The following is a 20,888-nucleotide window of genomic DNA, read 5'->3' as shown; positions in this document are numbered from 1 at the left end:
TATTAATGCAATGCACTTTAGGCCTAGGCCCCACGTAGCAGGAACGCCGCATCAAACACCGCAGCATTTTACGGTACCTGGGATTCTGGCTAATCCTGTCCACACATTGCAGAAAAATATCCGCAGCAGACACACAGTGATTTCAAAAACCGTCATATTTTTGGAAATTGCAGCATGTCAATTATACCTATAAAAACGCTATAAGTATAATAGAAACAGAAGGTACGCAGAGTTTTCCTTTCTGTGACAAGCGCTGCAGGAAAAAACGCCATGCATTTCCGCCACGGTTTTTCCCAATGGGGGTGCAGTTCGCTATGTGGGGTCTTAGCCTTAGGCTATGACTATATGGCCACTATAACTGATTCCCATGGCCATAGATCTATATATTGCCCTGTGACCTGTAAGTGAATGGAGTTCCATGGCAAACCGAATACAAAAAAAAATACAACAGTGCTCAGGTTGCAAGGCGACTCCATTCATCTACAATGGTAAAGGGGTCACAGGGCAACATGATGATGTTTGGTTGTACAATGTTGCCATGTAGCCCTGGCCTGACTGCAGAGGTGCACAAAGTACATTGTATCAAACATGCAACACAATTGGCTAAAAACTGAGCGGACATTCTACAAGACTTAGCACGTGAACACTGCGTCCGCCATCTTAGCATCTGATCATATTAGCACATCTTGCTCATATGGCCTTGGAAATCTCATAAGACACTTTTAATGAGGCCTAACTTCTGATCGCCATTCAACGCAGTTCTGGGGGAGAGTCCAGACGTTATAAGATTAATACGCAGAAGCTAAAGTTACATTAAACATAGAAAGATTCGGAAATGCGCCAACACCAGGTGCGGCCATCATGGTAACAAGGACACTGTGGCCACACTCCCGGAAACATGGCTAAGAGCCCAGAAACTACTATATTAAGCCTTGAAGATTGCCTCAAGGCACCGTGTGGTTTAACCTATTATTATTATAAGACATTGGCAAGTCTAATATAGTTTCTTCTGTTTTGTCTCAGGTCCCTTGACCACGATGATAATCACTCCGGTATACGATGACTCCGAAGCCGTGGCGTTGAGCGCCACCCACCACCTTTACCTTAAACCCAAGGCAAAGTTAATCATCTCAATAATCCTTCCAGACGAAACCGAACAAGGCAGAGCGATATCTAACTGGGACATCTTGGAAGAGTTGAAGAATGTGGTTGCTCCGGACAATTTCACTTCTCTTCGGGTTTCCAGAACCACAAAGGAGTTTACCCGAATTGAAGGTGAAACGGACACGAAACATTTGGCTTGTAGATTTTTAGAAAAACTTAACAGCCAGAACTTAAAAATCGGTTGCCTGAGCAAACCCTTACACATGATCGTAACGGAGGCCCCTGCTGACCCTCCAGCCAATGACACCACCAAGAGGTTACTGACCAAAAAAGAAGACAACCCGGAGGACAATGCGGAGAATTATACCACGCCATCTTGTATCTATTTGGAGGGTTTGCCGTGTAAATGGTTTTTAGAATTGGGTTCGAACACGGAAAAGCCGAGTGAAGGGGTGTTAAGGAGCGCTTTTGAAAAATTTGGGAATATTGTAAACATGGACATACCTATGCTTGATCCGTACAGAGAAGACGGTAATGGGAACCAGCCGGGTCCGAGTGTTCTGCAACCTTTTGATGCTTTTCTTCAGTATGAAAACCCGTCGTGTGCGGTAGACGCTCTGCGATCTCTACAGGGGATGAAGCTCATGTTCACTGCAGACGATGGAAAGTCTCTGGCGTGTGATATTAAGGTGAGCGATCAGGGGAACATTTAACTAGTACGTGTGGTACTAGAGGAGTGATGGTTTGGGGTTTTTGCTGTAATCTTTACCAGTGTCGTCCTTAAAGGGGATGTCCTGGATATGGGTCGGGGGGGCAGAAGGTTGGGGAAGTTGCAACCTTACAATACTCACCTGTCCCATGCACTCCGGTTTTCCCCTGTTGGTGTCCGGTCCACCGGTGCCCCGGAGCTTGTTCCAGCAGTCTTCTCCAATCAGTGGCCACCATGGTCGCAGGAGAGGACCCGGGACCTCACTCGAATATGCCACCGGTGTTGTCCCAGCTCCTTTCCAGTGATTGGCCTCAGGGGTCATGTGTGCAAGGACTTCTGCCTGCACAAGCTCCAGGGCGCGGCTGGAATGGACAGCATTGTGGGACACCGGCACCCTAAGGACAGGGGAGTATGGATTTATCTTTTTTTTTTTTTTTTTTTGTTTAACCCTCCCCGACCTCCTACATCAGTATTAAAATATCCTTTACATCCCCTTTAAGGTCAGGTTTTATGTTTGTTATCCACGACCATTAAAATATGAACTCATTTAGGTCCAAAATAAACTTAAAGTGAAGCTGTCAGGTGAATTCTGCCGTTCCGAGAGCAGGATATAGTAGAGGAAGAAAAGCCGAGTTTGTGCTGTATAGGTTTATATGACAGGACTCCTAGGAGAGACAGCGAGAGTCCTGATGACTCGGCCCATACACAGCGAGTGACCCAAGGAGAGTAGTCCATCACTGTGCATAGGAAAGCAGCGCAGGACTCTTACTGTCTCTCCTAGGAGTCCTGTAGAAGAAACCTCGTTTGGACACATTGATCAGACCTGATCCCCCCATAGGGGTGTATGCTCCGCTTAGCCAAATGTCCAGTTCTCCTATATAGAGTAAGGGAAGCTTTGTCCGAGGAGAAGATATTTCATTTACCGTATTTCTGATCTTGTTTCTCAGATATCTGTTGATGAAACCGATCACTTTGGTGCGGAGGCCGTAAACAAGCGGACGGCGGAGCGACTGAAACTACAAGAGCTGGAGCAGCAGCGGAAACAAGAGAAAGAAGAGGAGGAGGCGGAGAGGTGGGGGCTCCAGGTCTAGTAAATGGGGCACTTTTAGGGTTGAGACGATCTTGAGATTTCAGGATCGATTTTAAAATCCGATTTCCGATCATTTTCCAGCCGATCCTGATCATGAAATCTGCTTGATCGCCGATCGGGATCCGATCTTTCCAGATCACTCAACCTTATTCTCCTTCTGTGTCATGATGGTTATTAAACTAAGTGGAGTAATGTCTTGTATATATAATGTGTCTGGGCCATAGCAGAGGACCGCAGATTATGAAGCACGTCCTATTGTAGAGCCGGCCATTGTAGTGGATCTATACAAGTCCATCACATGTTGGGTAGCGGCGACGTCACTACCGGGTGTCAGATCCCTCCTCCCGTACTTCATACAAGGACCTACCCCAAGAATAGGTCGTCGATATCTAAGTCCTATAAAACGTCTTGCCCATAAGCAGTGTTAGTAACTAGTGATAGACAGTATACAGACACTCTACGTATGTTGTATAAAATCGGAAGACCTTACGTTTCTCCATTTTATCCAGAAAACGAAAACTTGAGGAGAGAAAGGCGAGAGCGAGGAAAAGAAGGGCCCGGCTAAAACGAAAACTGCAGAAACAAAAACAGAACGAGCTGAAGGCGCTGCAGCCGGCGCAAGAGAAATATCCTGCAGAAGAAGAAGAGGACACACAAGAATGGCAGGACCGGAAACTGCTCCTTGCTCAGAGGCGCCTCGAGTCAATAAACCTCCTCACAGCAATCCTGGATAAGGTTAATGTAAGTGTTTGCTATGGGTTCTGCAGGTGCACGGTGGAGTTACCAGAAAATGCAGATGTTCTTCAGTGGAAACGCGTCATGTGGTTTCTGTGCAGTTCTGATAAGATGAAATGGATAGTGAGATCTCCAAGAAGTCAGGCACGTAGTTAAAGGGATTTGCAGAGTCGATGATATTAATGGCCTATCCTTAGGCAAGTGTTGTTCTGACACCCGGCACCCTCACCGATCGACTATCTCAATAGATCGTAGCATTTGGATGAACGCCATACATTATATAGTGACGGTGCTTAATATTGAGTTGCAAACAATCCATGTGCTGAGTCCTGCTGCGATCATCGGATCTGTGAGGGATAATCCCTTTGAGACTAAGGTGGCACGTGGCATCCCGCAGCAAAAATTTGCCGGGGGAAAAACTGCAGCGGCAACACATCACGGTTCTTCCGTAAGTTCGAAGAGGTCTCCTCTGCAGAATTTCTGTTTCAATTCTAACCAAGGGGAAAACCGCCGGCGTATCCGTAGGTATAATTGACATGCTGCGATTTCCTAAACTGCACCGGTTTTGGAAATCGCGTCATGCACGCAGCACAGTTTTTGCAGCAAAGTGGGCATGGGATTCACTAGAATTCCATATCCACTTTGCTCCGACTGTCACACCAGTCTTAAAGGCTCTAACGGGTGTGACATGCACCTGTATTATACAGAGGCTCCGAATTTTTTAATAAATCGAGTGCACCCATGGGTGCCAGAATGGAGAATCTACACCAGTTATATACAAAGACCTAAGGGACCACAGACCTCTGGCGCAATGAAGGATGAGATAGAGGAGGTTTATTAGCTGTATGTTGCTTATACTAGGAGTTATGAAAATTTCGGAATCTGTTTCCACTCTGCAGTTGTCAGACTTACTCACCATTATATAGCACATTAACTATATATCCATATTTTGTCTCTGAAGGATTTGGTTCAAGTCAATAAACTTGAGGAAGAGCAAATGAACTGTGACTTTCCAGGGCTCAGTGACTGTTCCGTGTCCCCATACTCCGAGATCATGGGTTTTCCTTTCTTGGATGAGGATGAAAGTCATTACCAGGAAACAGAAATCTTCCCTGAAGACGAAGTGGAAATTACAATATCCAAGGAAGATTCTGAGGAACACCAGCGTGGACCTAGCAAGGACTCGATGGCGGAAACCAATGAGCAGAATTTAGCCGATGACCAGCCATACTTTCAAGGCGAAACTTGTAAAGAGCAAACAAAGCCAATGGCTTATTGTAGTCAACGAATTATCAAACTGGCCCAAGACGATCCCACCAACGGATCATCCAAAAAACGGAAAATTTACGAAACGGATGAATTTATTAACTACTTATTGAATTATTACCATTATCCAGAGTATGCCAGATTATTTCTGGAAACCAAGGAAAGTCCAAACAACCCATGGTGCCGCCGAGTGGTGCGCTGGAAAGGGAACAGCTTCCAGATAAAGCTCCAGAACCTCAATGGCCATTTTGCAGAAATGAACTTTATGCCCGAATTGGACGAAGAATCAGAAGAGGATAGCGGCAAATGGGAAGCCCCTACTAAACAGCCAGGGGAGAATTCACAAGCGCCATTAGATCGAAGAAAAGACGCTACTGAACCTTACAAGGATCTTGAGAGTGAACATGAAGCTCCAGGGATTAAAACGGCAAAGCCTCATTTGATAAAGACCTTAGAGGGGGGGTCCTGTAAAAGAACATGGGACGAGGACGAGGACGGTAGTCTTAGCTCAGTCCCCAACAGTGAACTAAAAGAAGTTCTGGAGGAGATAAGTAGCACGTCGGAATACTTCAGCGAGGAGCTCAGCGAAATCTCAGGGAAACCCGCTAACATTAGAAGAACCTCAAGGAGGCAAAGGAGAATCAAACAGCTCAAGAAATTAAAACGCAACAGTGTTTCGGGACATCCTCAGTTCTGCCACCATGAGGATCTCTTGGATCACTTATTATATTCCTATTGCCACCGATTGAAAAAACATTCAAGGTATAAACAGACTCACGTCCATAGAAAGAAACCAGCTTTACAATACGACTCTGACACATCGGACTCGGATTCCGACGCAGAGGTCAAGGTTCGGACATCTTGGAAAAGAAAAAGATCAAAGTTAAAAAATCGCACGTGTCTTTTGGAAGGGAAAAAAGTCAATAAAGAAATGTACTCGAGTTCTGAAAGTGAGAGCAGCTCGAGTGATTCTTATCCGCACAAAGGAAACATCTGGCAACACCAAGCTAACGGCAAGCCAAGACGTAAGGTGCACAAGGTCGGAGCCTCTGATTCTAATGCAAACCCCTCGAAGCAGTGGCAGCACGGCTACGCAGAAGATGTGTCGGACTCCAGTGAACATGAAGAGTCCACATGGGATGCCGATGACACTCAGACAAGCTGTAGTCTGGGATCCAGTCATCAAAAGGCAGAAAACAAGAAGGTCGGCGGTCTCGGGAAAAGTTCGTACTCTGATTATTGGGAATGGGAGAATCACTTCTACAAGCGGGATAAATGCAAAAGTTAGACAAACGGGAACATCATTCCCCTATTGGATGACAATAAGCATTCCATAGTGCCTTATGTGATGTTCCTACCAAAAGAACGCTGAATTGACAAATAGTTCAATGTCATTAGTTTAATGTCTACGGTTTTCAAGAAATTGCTCCTAAATGTTTACAGGGTGTGTATACTTTTGCAGTAAACTTCTTCTATTGTTCTATTGCATGTTCAAAGGAATTGCAACAAGACATTGGCGGAATTCGGTGTAAAAGTGTACAAAGTCTTTACAAGAAAACAAGGATACTTTTATATGACCTGCTAGAAAACCAGGAGACTCCGGATAATAAAATAACTTTGTCTGTACCAGATCCATTGTCTTCTTCTCATTCATTATCATATTGAGGGATATTGGACATTGCTTGGGAAGCGTTTACTACATTATGCCAACAACTCGAAAATTGGGGAATACATTACCTGACACTAAGTGAATTTATTCCCAACAATTGCACATCAGAGATGGAAAGAACCGCGCTCAGCTTCCAATATTATATGTGACCATCACACCTATATGACCATGTTGGATTCCAGGGATATATTGCCATGTTCTTTTCAATATGCAACTGAGCTCTTTGGAGCAATGAAGGCTTTACCAGTCCTCCAAAGAAGTGACAACACCCTTGAGAGCTAATTTGCAAATTGGCAAAAACAAGGCACCGATTCACAAGAGAAACCCATTAGATTCAGGTAACCTATCTATCTGGGGAGATGGATTGGATGTATAGGCTGGATTCTGGTGACAGACTCCTTCTAATATAGAGTTAGGTCCTCTGTTGTGGTCTCCGCTCCTCAAAGGTCTTCCACAAGATTCTGCAATGTGCTTATGGGATTTTGTCTGTTCAGCCAAACTAGCAGTTGTGGGGTCAGGCACTGAGATTGGGCAAGAAAGTCTGGGGCTTGGGATGTATTTAGGTAACACCAAAGACATAAGATGGGTTTGAGGCCGGGGCTTTGTGCAGGTAATAATCTACAATGTTGATCTGAGGACAATCCAAATTAGGAAGAGGCCTTGTGTATGCCTGTGTGGGAAGGTTTGGGCCCACGGTCACCTCTCCAATGGACCACCCCTTTGAGAAATCCGCCCCCGTACCCAGACTACACTTCTGTTTCCCATTTCAACCACCTCTCTAGAAGACCAATTTTTATTGCAATTTTGGATAGTTGAGGTTTTACTGTATATATATCAGATGATCTGTGTATTATCCAGTCTGGCTGCCATATTGGATTCTACAGTTTATGGTGCAAACCCCCCCAAAATTACACCATTTTTTTTTTTTTTTTCAGTAGAAGGCAATGGACTGACAAATGACACTACACAAATGCTAGAAAGGAATCTGACTGCTCGATAAGGTGGTGTTGGCATGACTGTAATGGGAAGCCTCGCTGTTTTGGGGTCTATGCAGGGGTCAACCATGTCTCGTCTGCAGTTTTGGGGCCTGAGCCTCAAAGCCGTGGTCAAAAAACAAAAGCATTACCTGTTTAATGTCCCATTGCTCCTGTAAGACCCCTATAGTGGTCACAGCCAGTCTTGGTGCAGCTTATCTATGGCCTGAGCATTGATGCTTGTATGTATGGCACGAGACCACTGAGTAAGCGACTGGCTGCAGCATTTACATGGATGCACGGGATGGGACCGCACTGGTTTTCACAGCCATCAAGAATCCAGGTGCGGCAAATGAATATCTTTATCCAGAATGAATAGTTTTGCTTTCAGCTATGCAGTAAAGACAGAGCGGTAATATCTGCAACACGCAAAGTGCCACGCTGGAAGGGAATCCATGTTTGATGTTTGATGATGCATATTTACAGGTAAACAGAATAAAGCAGATGTCATTCGCATGTTATTCACCTTTTATTGACTTTGCAGCTATTTATAGTTGTGCATTATAAATATTCATTAGCTATAAGCCGCGTGTCGCGTGTCCTCGTGTCATTGCAGCCCGGGATCATGCTTTCGATCTGTAGGGGACAGACCGGGAAAAAGAGAACAGAGAACGGATACTGCATAAGTTTTAGGCAGGTCTATAAAACACTGCAAAGAATGAGCAAAGTGAATGGACAAAAGAGAAATCTAAATCACACCAAGCACTTTGGGCTCGTTCACATGGAGTAAACGCGGCACGCAATGTGCCGCGTGTACGGGACGTTTGCGCCGTGATTTTGACGGTGCATGTTTGCGGTCACGTTAGCGCCGCATTAACGCGACCACAAACATGTACCATCAAAATCGCGGCGCAAACGTCCCGTTAGTCTTCAAAGCCGCATGAGTTCTAGTTAGACCTGATTTTGCAGAATTAGAATTAGATTTTGATATCCTCCAAGGTCTCTGATCTTTCCTACCCTTCACCCTCCTTATGTCTTGTCCTGCCCGCTCCCTCTATTCCGTCTTTTGTCCTTCTTATTTCTCTTATTCCTGATGCTTTTTGCCGTTTATTCCTATGATGTTGTTTTGTAACATTAAAATTGCAATTAAAAAAAATGAATTAGATTTTGTAGAATTATAGTCAAGTATTTATCCAAATAGGTCAGACTGATCAGAATTTTCGTGGGTGGCGATACACTATAGTCACATCTAGACCCCACGCGCTGATACCTCCACTTCTCTCCATGTGACAGAACAGACTCATTTCGGCTGGATTGAGTTAGGGCGGGTTCACACCCACGTCCGGTCTCCACTTTGCAGGTTTCCGTCTTCTGCCCCGAGAAACTGAACAGGAGACGGAAACCCGGCGGTCAGTTGTCAAACCCCAATGGGTTTGCAAAGTGGCCGCCCGTGAGCGTCTTCTGTCTCCCCGCAGCGAAACTGTTTATTTTAACCAGACACAAAGTCCCGCATGTCCGACATTGTATCTGGCTAAAAAAATACAGCAATTATATAGTATAAAAACAGATTTCCCTCCTATAATTTATAGGACACGATGCCATAAAGGTTTAGTTTTAATATAAATTTCAGCAGATATTTGACTTTCGGGCACAGGGACAAAAGTGTAAAGCAAGAAAGAAGATCCGAGAACTTATGAAAGAGAATTTTATTACCCAAACATGCGCAGGATTGATACATTGTGCTTCTCATCTCACTCGTTACATCAGGTGCGATGGCTTTTATTTCCATTTCTGCATCTTTTATATGAACATCCGTCACAGTCAGATCACAAAATACCACTAGAGATGAGCAAGTACAATTCAATTGAAGACCTCCCCGCCATAGGTATGCGTGTAAGCGGCTGAATACCAAGCGGTTAAACGCATCAAATATTCACTGCGCTTAAACCCCTTGGTGTTCGGCCGCTTACACGCATTCCTATGGCGGGGAGGTCTTCCATCGAATACTACTTGCTCATCTCTAAATACCACATATCAATAGTAATGTAACCCAAAGATCTTAAAGGTTTGTCCGGATTAGACAAGCCGTATATGAATTGCTGATCCCCCATTCTGGAATATAACAGGGGGATCTTCAGGTGTCCCAGCAAAATTGCCATTTTTAATTCTATGTACTGGAATGATATAGGGATTACATCTACTTATACCATCATGTACAGGGTCCGTACAAAAACGGCCTCAAAAGAGGTCCGGAAAATAAAGAAGCAACCGAAAGACAGGCACAGCAACCCTATGGAAGAATGGAAATGGTTGTAAGGCTTATGTGTTCTCACCAAAAACAGGGATCCCAAGGCAAGCGAGAAGTTAATAACAACTGTAGTACAACTGGCTGTAGGATCACAATCTCCTGACCCTGGACAATAGACAGCGAATAGACTGTCAGACATTAAAGTGTTAAAAAACCAAACATTATTTGTCTATACGATGGCTCCTATACCGTTAAGGCTCTGTATATACTGCATTTCAGCCTACTATTAGGCGTATACTGTGTGCTCACAATGTATACATGGGGATCTACTGATAAGGCCTCATGTATATGGCGGTATTACTGGGCCGCACTGTATGGATCTGTAATACAGTGCACAGACCAGGACTATAATGTGTTGTAATGGCCGAGCGCCCCCTGATCTTTGCTATACCCGGATCTCTACCCCGACCCTGCAGATCAGGTGCATGGTATTGCCAAGATCACGGCTGCAAAACATATCGAGACGCCAGAAAACCTCAAAAACAAATCACTTGTGGAGGAATATAAGACAAGCAGGTAAGGCACCGAAACACGGACTGCTCGGGGGAGGTGAGGCCTCGGATCGGATGCAAATATTAGCGTTTCACAATTGTAGCTTTTATAGGATGAGATTTCCCATCGAGTCCTAAGCTGTTACCGATAGTTTGTCAGGCTTATTATGTATTTATATAACGTACATCATATCTCTATAAGGTTTCTATCCTATAGCTAACCATTGGGGTAAAAAGCTAGGAGGCGCCATCTAATGCCGCCATTAGGGCTTGTTATAAGAGAACAAGGACACTGGTGTAATACGAGATTAAAGCGGTTTTATTGGGCATTAATGACCTAGCTTTAGGACTGATGAGCAATATTGATAGGGGCAGCGCTGCAGTACCGCTCATGACCACTACCCTGTAGGTGGCGCTGTTCTGTTTCAGTGATCGCTTAATCAGTGGGGGTGCAGGGTGTCGGGGCCCCCATTATCGTGATATTATTGACATATTGTAACTATATTAATGTCCTTTCTAATAAACCCTGCGTGTGTCCCAGGACTTACCAGGTTACAAGAAAGCTTTGCAGCTATTTCTAAAACAGAACAAAACTTGTTTTGTCAAAGATTCTGCTGCCTTTGGTCATCCATGAAATATTTTACGTTATTTAGTGTTCTACTTGTATCAGGGAATCTGGTAATGAAAGGGTGTTTCCAGGCTAAAAATACAGATGACCTATCCTAACAGTAGGTCATCGATATCGGATCGGTGGAGGTCGGACACCTGGCACCCCTGTAGATCATCTGTTCTCAGTAGCTGATACACAGAGAATGGAGCAGGAAGCAGACAGCGCTGTTCTCGGTGTAGTGGTCAGACGCAGTACTGCAGATTGTTTCCAGTTTATCCAAGTTACAGCGACTCGCTTCAGTCACTGCACAGAGAATAATGCTGTCCGCTGCCTGCTCTATTCTCTGCATATTAGATGCCAAAGGGAGGGGCTGATGTTGGACCCTCACTGATCTGATATTGATGACCCGTCGTTGGATGGGTTATTGATATTTTTAACCCGGGAACCCCCTTTATACAGGGATAGAAGAAAGCTTGTTCACACAAGGTGCTGCAGTAACATTCTGGATCACGATTGCTTGCATTTACATGTGCACATAAGATTGTGGTCCAATGCTAAAGCAATTACAATGCATGCTCTGGAATGTTACAGGTTACTTGGGAGATTTGCTGTCTTTAGTTTTTCTTCTTCTGGTCTGAAGAATTTTTTGCATCTTCTTCATCTGTGTATTCTGTGGGTTCCTCTCCATCCCTCAGTAGCTTCCCGACATGATGGTATTTAACTGGAAAATGGAGCAACGGAGACAATCAATAGACGTCACGTAAAGACGGCACATGTGCACGGCTCCATAGACTTCGCTGTATCTCAGCCCTGTTTTATAAGGAGTCGTGCATGTGTGTGGTCATCACATTAAAAGATCTGCATTTACAAGTACACAATGAAGGATCTAAAGCAGAGATGTTGATGAGGAAGCGATATACATGTAGAGGAGACAACGGCATATTGTACACATGTATTATATAAAAGTGTATACGGCAGGATCCTATAGAATCCAGCAGACTCTGAAGTCATTTTGGGGTTTTCCAAGACTTTTTAAGTGATGACCTATCCTGAGAATTGCTCATCATTTAAAGATCCGTGAGGGTGCGACATGTCCACCAGTATTGCCACAGGTATAAATGACATGCTGCGATTTCCAAAACCGCAATGGTCATGTCCTTGGCACAGAGTTCCCCACAATGTATGGATGGGATTCACAGTGATGCCAAACCACACGTGGTCTCGGCCTAAAGCAGATTTTGTTTTAGATTCCTGGAGATATTACACCATTTGTTCTCAGATTTAGGATTGGGTTTCACCCATTATACAGCCCTGGGACTCAGGTCTACTTAGAGACAACCACATCCTATCATGTGAGTGTTTATTGGTAGGTTGGAAAGTTTATAACTTACAGGTAAATTGTGATTCCCAGTCACTCAGGGTCTCCCTCTGGGAAGCGGTCAGATCGGACAGGTCATCGTATGTGTCTGTCAAAGCTTCTTTATCGAGGCAGAAGGTGGCCAGTCCACGTGAGGCGTCACGGCCGGCAAACACGCCATAAGGTCCCTCTGAAAATAGAAGAATTCCATCTGGATCTCAGCAATGTATCAGATCAATCAGTAACATTGTGTCAGTCATGTCTGGTACTTCACTATACGACACACAGGAAATACTTTTGGAGAGTCTGAAGGCATTCAAGATTATATAGAGGTCTGAAAAATGTTCTGCTATAGGTGCTGGAATACTTAAAGGGATCCTATCATTAAAAAGCTATTTTTTTTGACTAACACGTAGGAATAGCCTTAAGAAAGTCTATTCTTCTCCTACCTTTAGATGTCTTCTCCGCGCCGCCGTTCGGTAGAAATCCCGTTTTTCATCGGTATGCAAATGAGTTCTCTCGCAGCACTGGGGGCGGTCCTCTGCACTCAAACAGCACTGGAGGCGTCACCAATGCTGCGAGAAAACTCTCCAGCACCGCCTCCATCTTCTTCACATGTCTTCTTCCAGCGCTAGGGGTCAAACTTCTAGGCCTCAGGTCGAGCCGACTGCCCATGCCCACAGGCCACAAGAAAATGGCCGCTTACTTACTTTTTTTGTGGCTGCGGGCATGCGCAGTCGGCTCCACCCGAAGGACTTTTCTTTATGCATTTTACCAGACGATTCAGGGACAGAAACCCCAAACGGAGTTTGAAGACTGGTGTGAACAGAGCCTGAGGGTGAACTTAAAAGCCCTTCCAATAAAGGAATTATGAGCTAAATACTTGTAGCTTGTAAAAGATTCTGGGCTTGTGGAGACAAGTGGTGGCAACAATATGGAGGGCCGCACCCAACTGGCCAAACCTGATGGGAGTTATCTGAAGTTATCTGGTGCCTCGACGTGTGATCGGGCCTTAGCTCTCGGCATGCTTCATCACACCCTTCAGTCTGGCTTTTACACGGTTGGTAAAATGAAGGTTTGTTCAGGGTTGTGCAATTTACATTACACATAAATAAGTAGTAAATGACTGCAGTAAATTAGATTTTATTACATTTAATGATATCTATTCAATAACACCAGGGCAAAGAGATGTATATAGAAGAGTTTACAATAAACGACAATCCTAATAAAGTTCCCCCATATATGAAACATCCCCGAGGCCGGTATTACAAGAGGGTATTGCAGGTGTTCTTATACATTCACATTATGGCCAAGTGTTCCAGCCGCACCATGGGTCTATTGACCTGGATATGAGGACAAAACAGGGCCAAACACGTGACTCTATGAACCATAATACGGACAGAAGATTATTGCTCGGGGTTAGTAAAGTTACACAAGCCGTCTGAAAATATGACCTCAAACTGACTGCAACAATTGTATCAAAAATACACCAAATGTGACATACTTTGCATCATATTCTAAGCACAACCATAGCAGCAAATTTGTCCCTAAATTTCCAAGCAAGATTGGGAGTCAAAACTTCAACTGGTACAAGACGGACAGACTTTATGCCGCTGCATTTCAGCAATACTCTGACTCTGTCACATTTTACGACCAATTGGAAGTTGTGATCCAAATGAGTAAATTACAGCAGGACGACGTGAAATGGTTAATAGTGAAAAATGATAATTGCTAATTTACTAATCCTATCAAAAATAAAAATCAGAGTTTTACTTTAAGTTAATCATTAACCCGCCAGACTACACAGATAAGAAGATCTCCACATTATAGCTTTACTAAAGTTATATCAGAGTTCAAAGCTCTAAGGTCTCTGCCTTCAATTGTTTCGCAAATCACTGCAACGTTCAACTAACTGTTAGGAAATCTCTGTTCTTATCAGGGCGGTCAGTGCTAGCGGGGCACAGGGCTGAGGCATTGCTCTTCACATTTACTAAGAAGCAATGCAGATATAGAATTTAGGCTGGGTCACATCTCCGTTCGGGCCATTATGTTCGCCTCTCCAGCAAGCAGAACTTTTCTCTTTGCAGTTTTTGTGCGGAAACCACATGGACCCCATTACAGTCTATGGGGTCCGCGGGTTTCTTAAGGTATCCGCTTTTTAATGTGGATTAGGTTTCTGTTTGGAAAATGGAAACCCATGCACAGATGTGAACTGGGCCTTATATAATTGTAGCACAAAGACTTCACATGCACCAAAAAGAGGACGCCGCACAAATTGCATGCACGTGGTCCCTTACCGGTGGCCCCATGTCACTAAATTCGCAGTATCTTCACACGGGCAGCCTGATACACACAGTGCTAGAAGCCATTACACAGGTGCAACATATTGCAGCTCTAATACATTAAAGGATTGCATAACAATGGGCTATGGACAATGATGCGGCCACCATCCTGATTTTTTCTGCGCCATTCCCAGCCACCCAGCTTTGCAAGGAACCGATCCATACACTTACAGTGTTTAAAGGGGACACATGGATTAACCCCCTTCATGGACAGGATATGTGGAGGTCTGTCACATTATAAAATGGAAATACCCCTTTAAAGGGGTCAGTCCAAATGACATATCCCTTTAAAACACAAAATATTTAGGGAAGCATCTGGATAAATGGAGGAGTCGCTATCATCACTAGTCGTAAGGTAATATGGAAGTAGAGAGGGGGCTATTGGGGTATAGGGATATGCACCATCATCTAAATCTACCACAAAATCTGCATGTCACACATGGAACAGGTAGAAGGAGCGGCCGAGCAGGTCTGGCAGGAATGAAGTCATATCTTTATTTTACCTGTCTGACTACAGGGTTCAGCGTTCAGATCCAGTACATTCCTATGCAACAGCGTCCACAAGAAAATGTGATAAATTGTTTAAAAATATTGTTGTGGGTGAATGTGAGACCAGATTGGGCAGCGTTGAGAAAAGCTGGATAAGATGGCGCAGCAGGCAGCTCTATTGTGTCCAATAAAATGACGCAAAAACCAGACACCGCCATTGGGGTCATGAGATGGATTCAGCCTTGTCATTAGATCTGATGTAACGAAACAGAAAATGGATACAAAACGCCAGCCCAGGAGTAAAACCAGAACCGTCCCCCTGCTAGGACCACAAGAGCGCGATGGTGTAATACAGACCTTTGTAGCCGGATTGACTGAATGCAACTTGTAGGTTTGGTTTCGATTTTATCCCAGGTCTTACTTTTTACTAGTCATGCAACGTTCTCGTGTGTATAAAACTCAATCTAATAACTAAAGACAATGGATAAATGTCACATAACAAACTGGAGAAACAGGTTATGCCAAGACATTGAAATCTGACCCCGAGCACCTGAGAAGTAGCAGAATGGAGGAACGATCCGTGCCAGGATTCTGCTTAGAAATAAAAGAATAATCTGAAGATTAAAAACAGAAAAGAAATCACACTGACCCAACACCAAACCATTGTCTTCGCTGGGTGTGAACTCAGAATATATTTGTATTTACACAGTGCCAACTGCATGGTGTGCACACAGCCTTAAAGGGATAGTCCAGGGTCTTATTTGCATTCCTTACCAGAATACTTAGCAGGGCATGCGTGGTCTAATAAGTCCCCGGACCCGTTTCTCCATACTGAGAGACGTTACCACTTACTATCCATCATCAGACGCAAGATCGAGCAGGGCGCTTCTTTTTCCTGTCTCTGCCTCCCATTGAAAAAAGATTCCAGGGCGAAATCCGTCCCCAAATTCCTCCATATGAACAGACCCTTATACAGAGAAGGGCTTTCTATACGTGCAACCAGCACTTTTGCAGTGCACTATATATCACTCCTGGTCTGAATTGCTGACTATGGCACTGACCAAACCAAATAAAAGGGGTTACCCCCATGAACCAAGACTGGAAGGACCTTTCTCCCACTGCACGCTTAGTCTGTCTGCAGCCAAGCAGAATACGAGTGTGACTAGTGGTGGGAGCGTTGGAGATAACCGAAATACAGCACTCAGCTCTCCGGCGCTCCCACTGCACAGGACTGTCCGCCACCAGTCACAACCACCGCGGTCAGCGGGAGACAGGTCCTTCCGTTCTCGTTTCATGCGATACCCCCTTTAAAGTTCTACCCATAACCCTCCAACAGAACTTAAAGAGGGTATAAGGGGGTTTACCCAAAAACAAAACCATATTGAAATTCGTAGACAAAAGTTAAACATTTTTGCAAATATAAATAATTACAGGTTTTGCATTTGTTTAAAAAATGTTTCTATTCTTGATCTTCTCGTGCAAGAACACGGCAGCAGGCAGGGACCGTGGCATGCGAAGATAACCCGGCCACAATAAGGAAATCATGGCCAGATCATAGAGGGTTCATGGCTGTGTCTACTGATGGCACTGCCAAGACACAAGACTGTTTAGGGAAAAGCTTTAAAGTATAACTACATTTTCAGACAATTTACAATATTCTGTCATGAATACATTTTGTAATCTACTTTATTAACAAATGTTGGCTCCTTTCTGTGAAATCCTGCATGCCTTTCACACTTTCCCTTCATTCTTTATTGAGAGCTGTCCCCGCTTCCTATTTGCTCATTCTATAGGTTCTATTATGTGTTTGGGGGAGTCTACTTGGGCCCCCCCCGAACGGAAACCTAATCCACACCTTAGGAAACCTGCAGACCCCAGAGACTATAATGGGGTCCGTGTAGTTTCTGCTCAGTTTCCAGATGCAAAATGCAGAGAGAAAAGTGCTATTTGTGGCGGTTTTCTCTGCGCATTTTTCACGCGGAGAGGGGAACGGAATTCCCAAATGCAGATGTGAACCGAGCCTGAGATTTAACCATTTGAAGGGACCCTCATTGTCACATACAATACTCAAGATATGCAGAAGCAAGAGAGAGAGTCTGAAAAATGCAGGACTTCACAAAAAGGAGCCAAAATGAGTTAATAAATTAAATTACAAATGTGTTTAAGACACAAAAACTGCCAGAAAATCAAAAATTATCGGAGTTTAGTTATACTTTACAACACTAAAAATCATTTACATTTGTACAAACTTAATTTAATATTATCGGTTCATGGGAAAACTCATTTAACACTATATATATACACACACACACATATATATATATATATATATATATATATATATATATATATATATATATATATAGAGACAAACACACATCTCGCTTCATCCCTGAGATTCCCCTTTACTCTGCTATGACTTTCGGCCCACATTGACTGTAGACATGTGAGATAAGTCTAAAAGTTCAAGGCCGTAGCAGGTAAACACTCGCGGCAGAGCGTCCACAACCAAAGCTGGCCGTAACCCAATTATAAGCCATGACTAAGGATTTTTTCCAAAAAAAAGTGTAAGTGTCAGATTACTATTGTGCAGTGTGATGTTCTGTGTGTCCTATGGATTACAAGAACCGATATCAATGTGATGTCATCAGCCCCAGGAGTTTTACTTCTCCATAACCTGCAGGATTTCTCACCTGGTCCATAAAACTTCTTGCCCCTGGTCACATCAAACACCTTGCCATTAATGGCCATGAGGATCCGGGGGTTCTGGGTGCCATCGTACTCCTTCAGCTGTGCCAGGGTGAAGTCTCTCCTCTTCATTTTGGGCAGCTGCTCCTCTCTGGCCTCCTCCTGCTGGGGTTGGTCCCCCCTCAGGATCTTGTAGAGCAGGTAGAGACATAGGAGGAGTAGGCAGATATTGAGGGGAGAGGTGAAGATCTCAGTCAAGATGCCTTCCTCAGACATGGTTAGTAATATTACAGGTAGTCACAGGGAACTCAGCGAAGATCAGACCTGCAGGAAGACAAATAGACGCTCTATAGTTATGGCAGCTACATAGGAATGCAGAGGGGTGTATTCACACCAGCCAGGTTTGTGATTAATATTTGCAAGAATTCTGGCTTGTGTGAACGCTCTCATATTAATGAGGGCACTGGAAACAATAACATGTCCATGCACTGGTAACAATAACAAGTCCATGCACTGGTAACAATAACATGTCCATGCACTGGTAACAATAACAAGTCCATGCACTGGTAACAATAACATGTCCATGCACTGGTAACAATAACATGTCCATGCACTGGTAACAATAACATGTCCATGCACTGGTAACAATAACATGTCCATGCACTGGTAACAATAACATGTCCATGCACTGGTAACAATAACATGTCCATGCACTGGTAACAATAACATGTCCATGCACTGGTAACAATAACATGTCCATGCACTGGTAACAATAACATGTCCATGCACTGGAAATAATAACATGTCCATGCACTGGAAATAATAACATGTCCATGCACTGGAAATAATAACAAGTCCATGCACTGGTAACAATAACATGTCCATGCACTGGTAACAATAACATGTCCATGCACTGGTAACAATAACATGTCCATGCACTGGTAACAATAACATGTCCATGCACTGGAAATAATAACATGTCCATGCACTGGAAATAATAACATGTCCATGCACTGGAAATAATAACATGTCCATGCACTGGAAATAATAACAAGTCCATGCACTGGTAACAATAACTTCCATGCACTGTGCCCCCGGAGCCCCTGCACACTCACGAGCCCTGCACACACCAGCACTGCACACTCACGAGCCCTGCACACGCCAGCCCTGCACTGCACACTCACGAGCCCTGCACACACCAGCACTACCTTGCACTCAGCAGCCTTGCACCGCCTCTCCTCCGCAGCTCTGCCCGCACTCAGGAGGGATCGGCCGGCTCTGCCTCACAGGAAGGGGTTTGTTCTCTCGGCTCTTCCCTTCACCGTCGTGTTCCAGGTCAAAAGTCGCAGCGCGCCCAGACGTGGCGCACATGAGGGGAGAGATTGGGAGACTTTGCCCTCTCCTCACAGTGCGGACTGTATATAAACCATAGGCGCCCGGCTGGATCTCTCATATACAGGGGAACTCTCCATTATAGGGCTAAGGAGGTTCTACCCACAAGAGATGCCAGGAGAGGAGAATCCTAGGGACTATCAATTCTAAAATAGGAGACAACTGCTTAAAGGGATTGTCAAGAAAAATTGTTCCAAAAATGAAAAGTTCTACAGTTTTCCAAAATATTTCCAGTATCAATTCTTCTAGATCTCTGCTTGTTATAATGTGAAAGAAATTTTTTGAGAGAAGTCCTCAGTTGATACCTTTTTTGTTATATTGTGTTTACTTTCAGTGCTTCAGTCCATAGTCATGTGATATACACTCCGTGGTCATGTGATATATAGTCCATAGTCATGTGATATACAGTCCGTGGTCATGTGATATATAGTCCATAGTCATGTGATATACAGTCCGTGGTCATGTGATATACAGTCCGTGGTCATGTGATATATAGTCCATAGTCATGTGATATACAGTCCGTGGTCATGTGATATATAGTCCATAGTCATGTGATATACAGTCCGTGGTCATGTGATATACAGTCCATAGTCATGTGATATACAGTCCATGGTCATGTGATATATAGTCCATAGTCATGTGATATACAGTCCGTGGTCATGTGATATACAGTCCGTGGTCATGTGATATATAGTCCATGGTCATGTGATATACAGTCCGTGGTCATGTGATATACAGTCCATAGTCATGTGATATACAGTTCATGGTCATGTGATATACAGTCCATAGTCATGTGATATACAGTCCATAGTCATGTGATATACACTCCGTGGTCATGTGATATACAGTCCGTGGTCATGTGATATATAGTCCATAGTCATGTGATATACAGTCCGTGGTCATGTGATATATAGTCCATAGTCATGTGATATACAGTCCATAGTCATGTGATGTACAGTCCATAGTCATGTGATATACAGTCCGTGGTCATGTGATATATAGTCCATAGTCATGTGATATACAGTCCATAGTCATGTGATGTACAGTCCATAGTCATGTGATATACAGTCCATAGTCATGTGATATACAGTCCGTGGTCATGTGATATACAGTCCGTGGTCATGTGATATATAGTCCATGGTCATGTGATATACAGTCCGTGGTCATGTGATATACAGTCCGTGGTCATGTGATATACAGTCCATGGTCATGTGATATACAGTCCATGGTCATGTGATATACAGTCCGTGGTCATGTGATATACAGTCCGTGGTCATGTGATATACAGGCCATGGTCATGTGATATACAGGCCATGGTCATGTGATATACAGTCCGTGGTCATGTGATATACAGGCCATGGTCATGTGATATACAGTCCATAGTCATGTGATATACAGTCCGTGGTCATGTGATAGACAGTCCATGATCATGGGATGAACACTGATGCACGGCTCACTACAAAACATGTCTGATTACTGCGCTGTGACTGTCACGCGCCGTGCACCTGTGTGTCCATCACATGACCATGGGCTGAGTTTTGAGCACTGGCGGCAAGCAGACATCTAGAAAACCAGAAGGAATTGATATAGAAAGTTTATTGGAAAACTTGTATCTTTATTATCGGGAGTCTATCATTGCACCAAACACCTAACTATTCTCACTG

At 44.0% G+C, this 20,888-nt stretch overlaps 2 protein-coding genes across 3 annotated transcripts; one reads left to right on the top strand and one right to left on the bottom strand.

Annotated features, from left to right (window-relative positions):
* Window positions 1–1,037: 1,037 nt before the first annotated feature.
* LOC142184257 (A-kinase anchor protein 17B-like) lies at window positions 1,038–6,192 on the top strand. The gene is made up of 4 exons (XM_075259025.1): window positions 1,038–1,793; window positions 2,761–2,885; window positions 3,413–3,644; window positions 4,600–6,192. The coding sequence occupies exons 1-4, from the start codon at window positions 1,038–1,040 to the stop codon at window positions 6,190–6,192; spliced, it is 2,706 nt and encodes a 901-aa protein (XP_075115126.1).
* A 3,068-nt stretch (window positions 6,193–9,260) lies between these two features.
* On the bottom strand, window positions 9,261–19,117 carry PGRMC1 (progesterone receptor membrane component 1). 2 transcript variants are annotated; one of them, XM_075258854.1, is made up of 4 exons: window positions 19,041–19,117; window positions 17,838–18,156; window positions 12,348–12,503; window positions 9,261–11,677 (listed from the first exon to the last, which is right to left on the bottom strand). In XM_075258854.1, the coding sequence occupies exons 2-4, from the start codon at window positions 18,106–18,108 to the stop codon at window positions 11,571–11,573; spliced, it is 534 nt and encodes a 177-aa protein (XP_075114955.1). In that variant the 5' UTR covers window positions 18,109–18,156; window positions 19,041–19,117; the 3' UTR covers window positions 9,261–11,570. The 2 variants fall into 2 exon arrangements, with proteins under 2 accessions (XP_075114955.1, XP_075114956.1); XM_075258855.1 differs by lacking the exon at window positions 19,041–19,117 and adding an exon at window positions 18,963–18,983.
* Window positions 19,118–20,888: the final 1,771 nt, after the last annotated feature.

The sequence above is a fragment of the Leptodactylus fuscus genome, chromosome 11 (assembly GCF_031893055.1).
Source record: "Leptodactylus fuscus isolate aLepFus1 chromosome 11, aLepFus1.hap2, whole genome shotgun sequence".
NCBI classification, from domain to species: Eukaryota; Metazoa; Chordata; class Amphibia; order Anura; family Leptodactylidae; genus Leptodactylus; species Leptodactylus fuscus.
The sequence above is the reverse complement of the archived record's forward strand: the minus strand, read 5'-3'. Positions and strand labels throughout refer to the sequence as shown.

What these genes read in the sequence shown, in the direction of transcription:
- LOC142184257 (XM_075259025.1), top strand. Translation starts at nt 1,038, where the DNA reads ATGATAATCACTCCGGTATACGATGACTCCGAAGCCGTGGCGTTGAGC. An exon ending in CTCTGGCGTGTGATATTAAG is followed by an intron (nt 1,794 to 2,760) that starts GTGAGCGATCAG and finishes CTTGTTTCTCAG; the next exon opens with ATATCTGTTGATGAAACCGA. An exon ending in GAAGAGGAGGAGGCGGAGAG is followed by an intron (nt 2,886 to 3,412) that starts GTGGGGGCTCCA and finishes CATTTTATCCAG; the next exon opens with AAAACGAAAACTTGAGGAGA.
- PGRMC1 (XM_075258854.1), bottom strand. Translation starts at nt 18,108, where the DNA reads ATGTCTGAGGAAGGCATCTTGACTGAGATCTTCACCTCTCCCCTCAAT. An exon ending in CAAGAAGTTTTATGGACCAG is followed by an intron (nt 12,504 to 17,837) that starts GTGAGAAATCCT and finishes TTCTATTTTCAG; the next exon opens with AGGGACCTTATGGCGTGTTT. An exon ending in CTGGGAATCACAATTTACCT is followed by an intron (nt 11,678 to 12,347) that starts GTAAGTTATAAA and finishes TCCATTTTCCAG; the next exon opens with TTAAATACCATCATGTCGGG.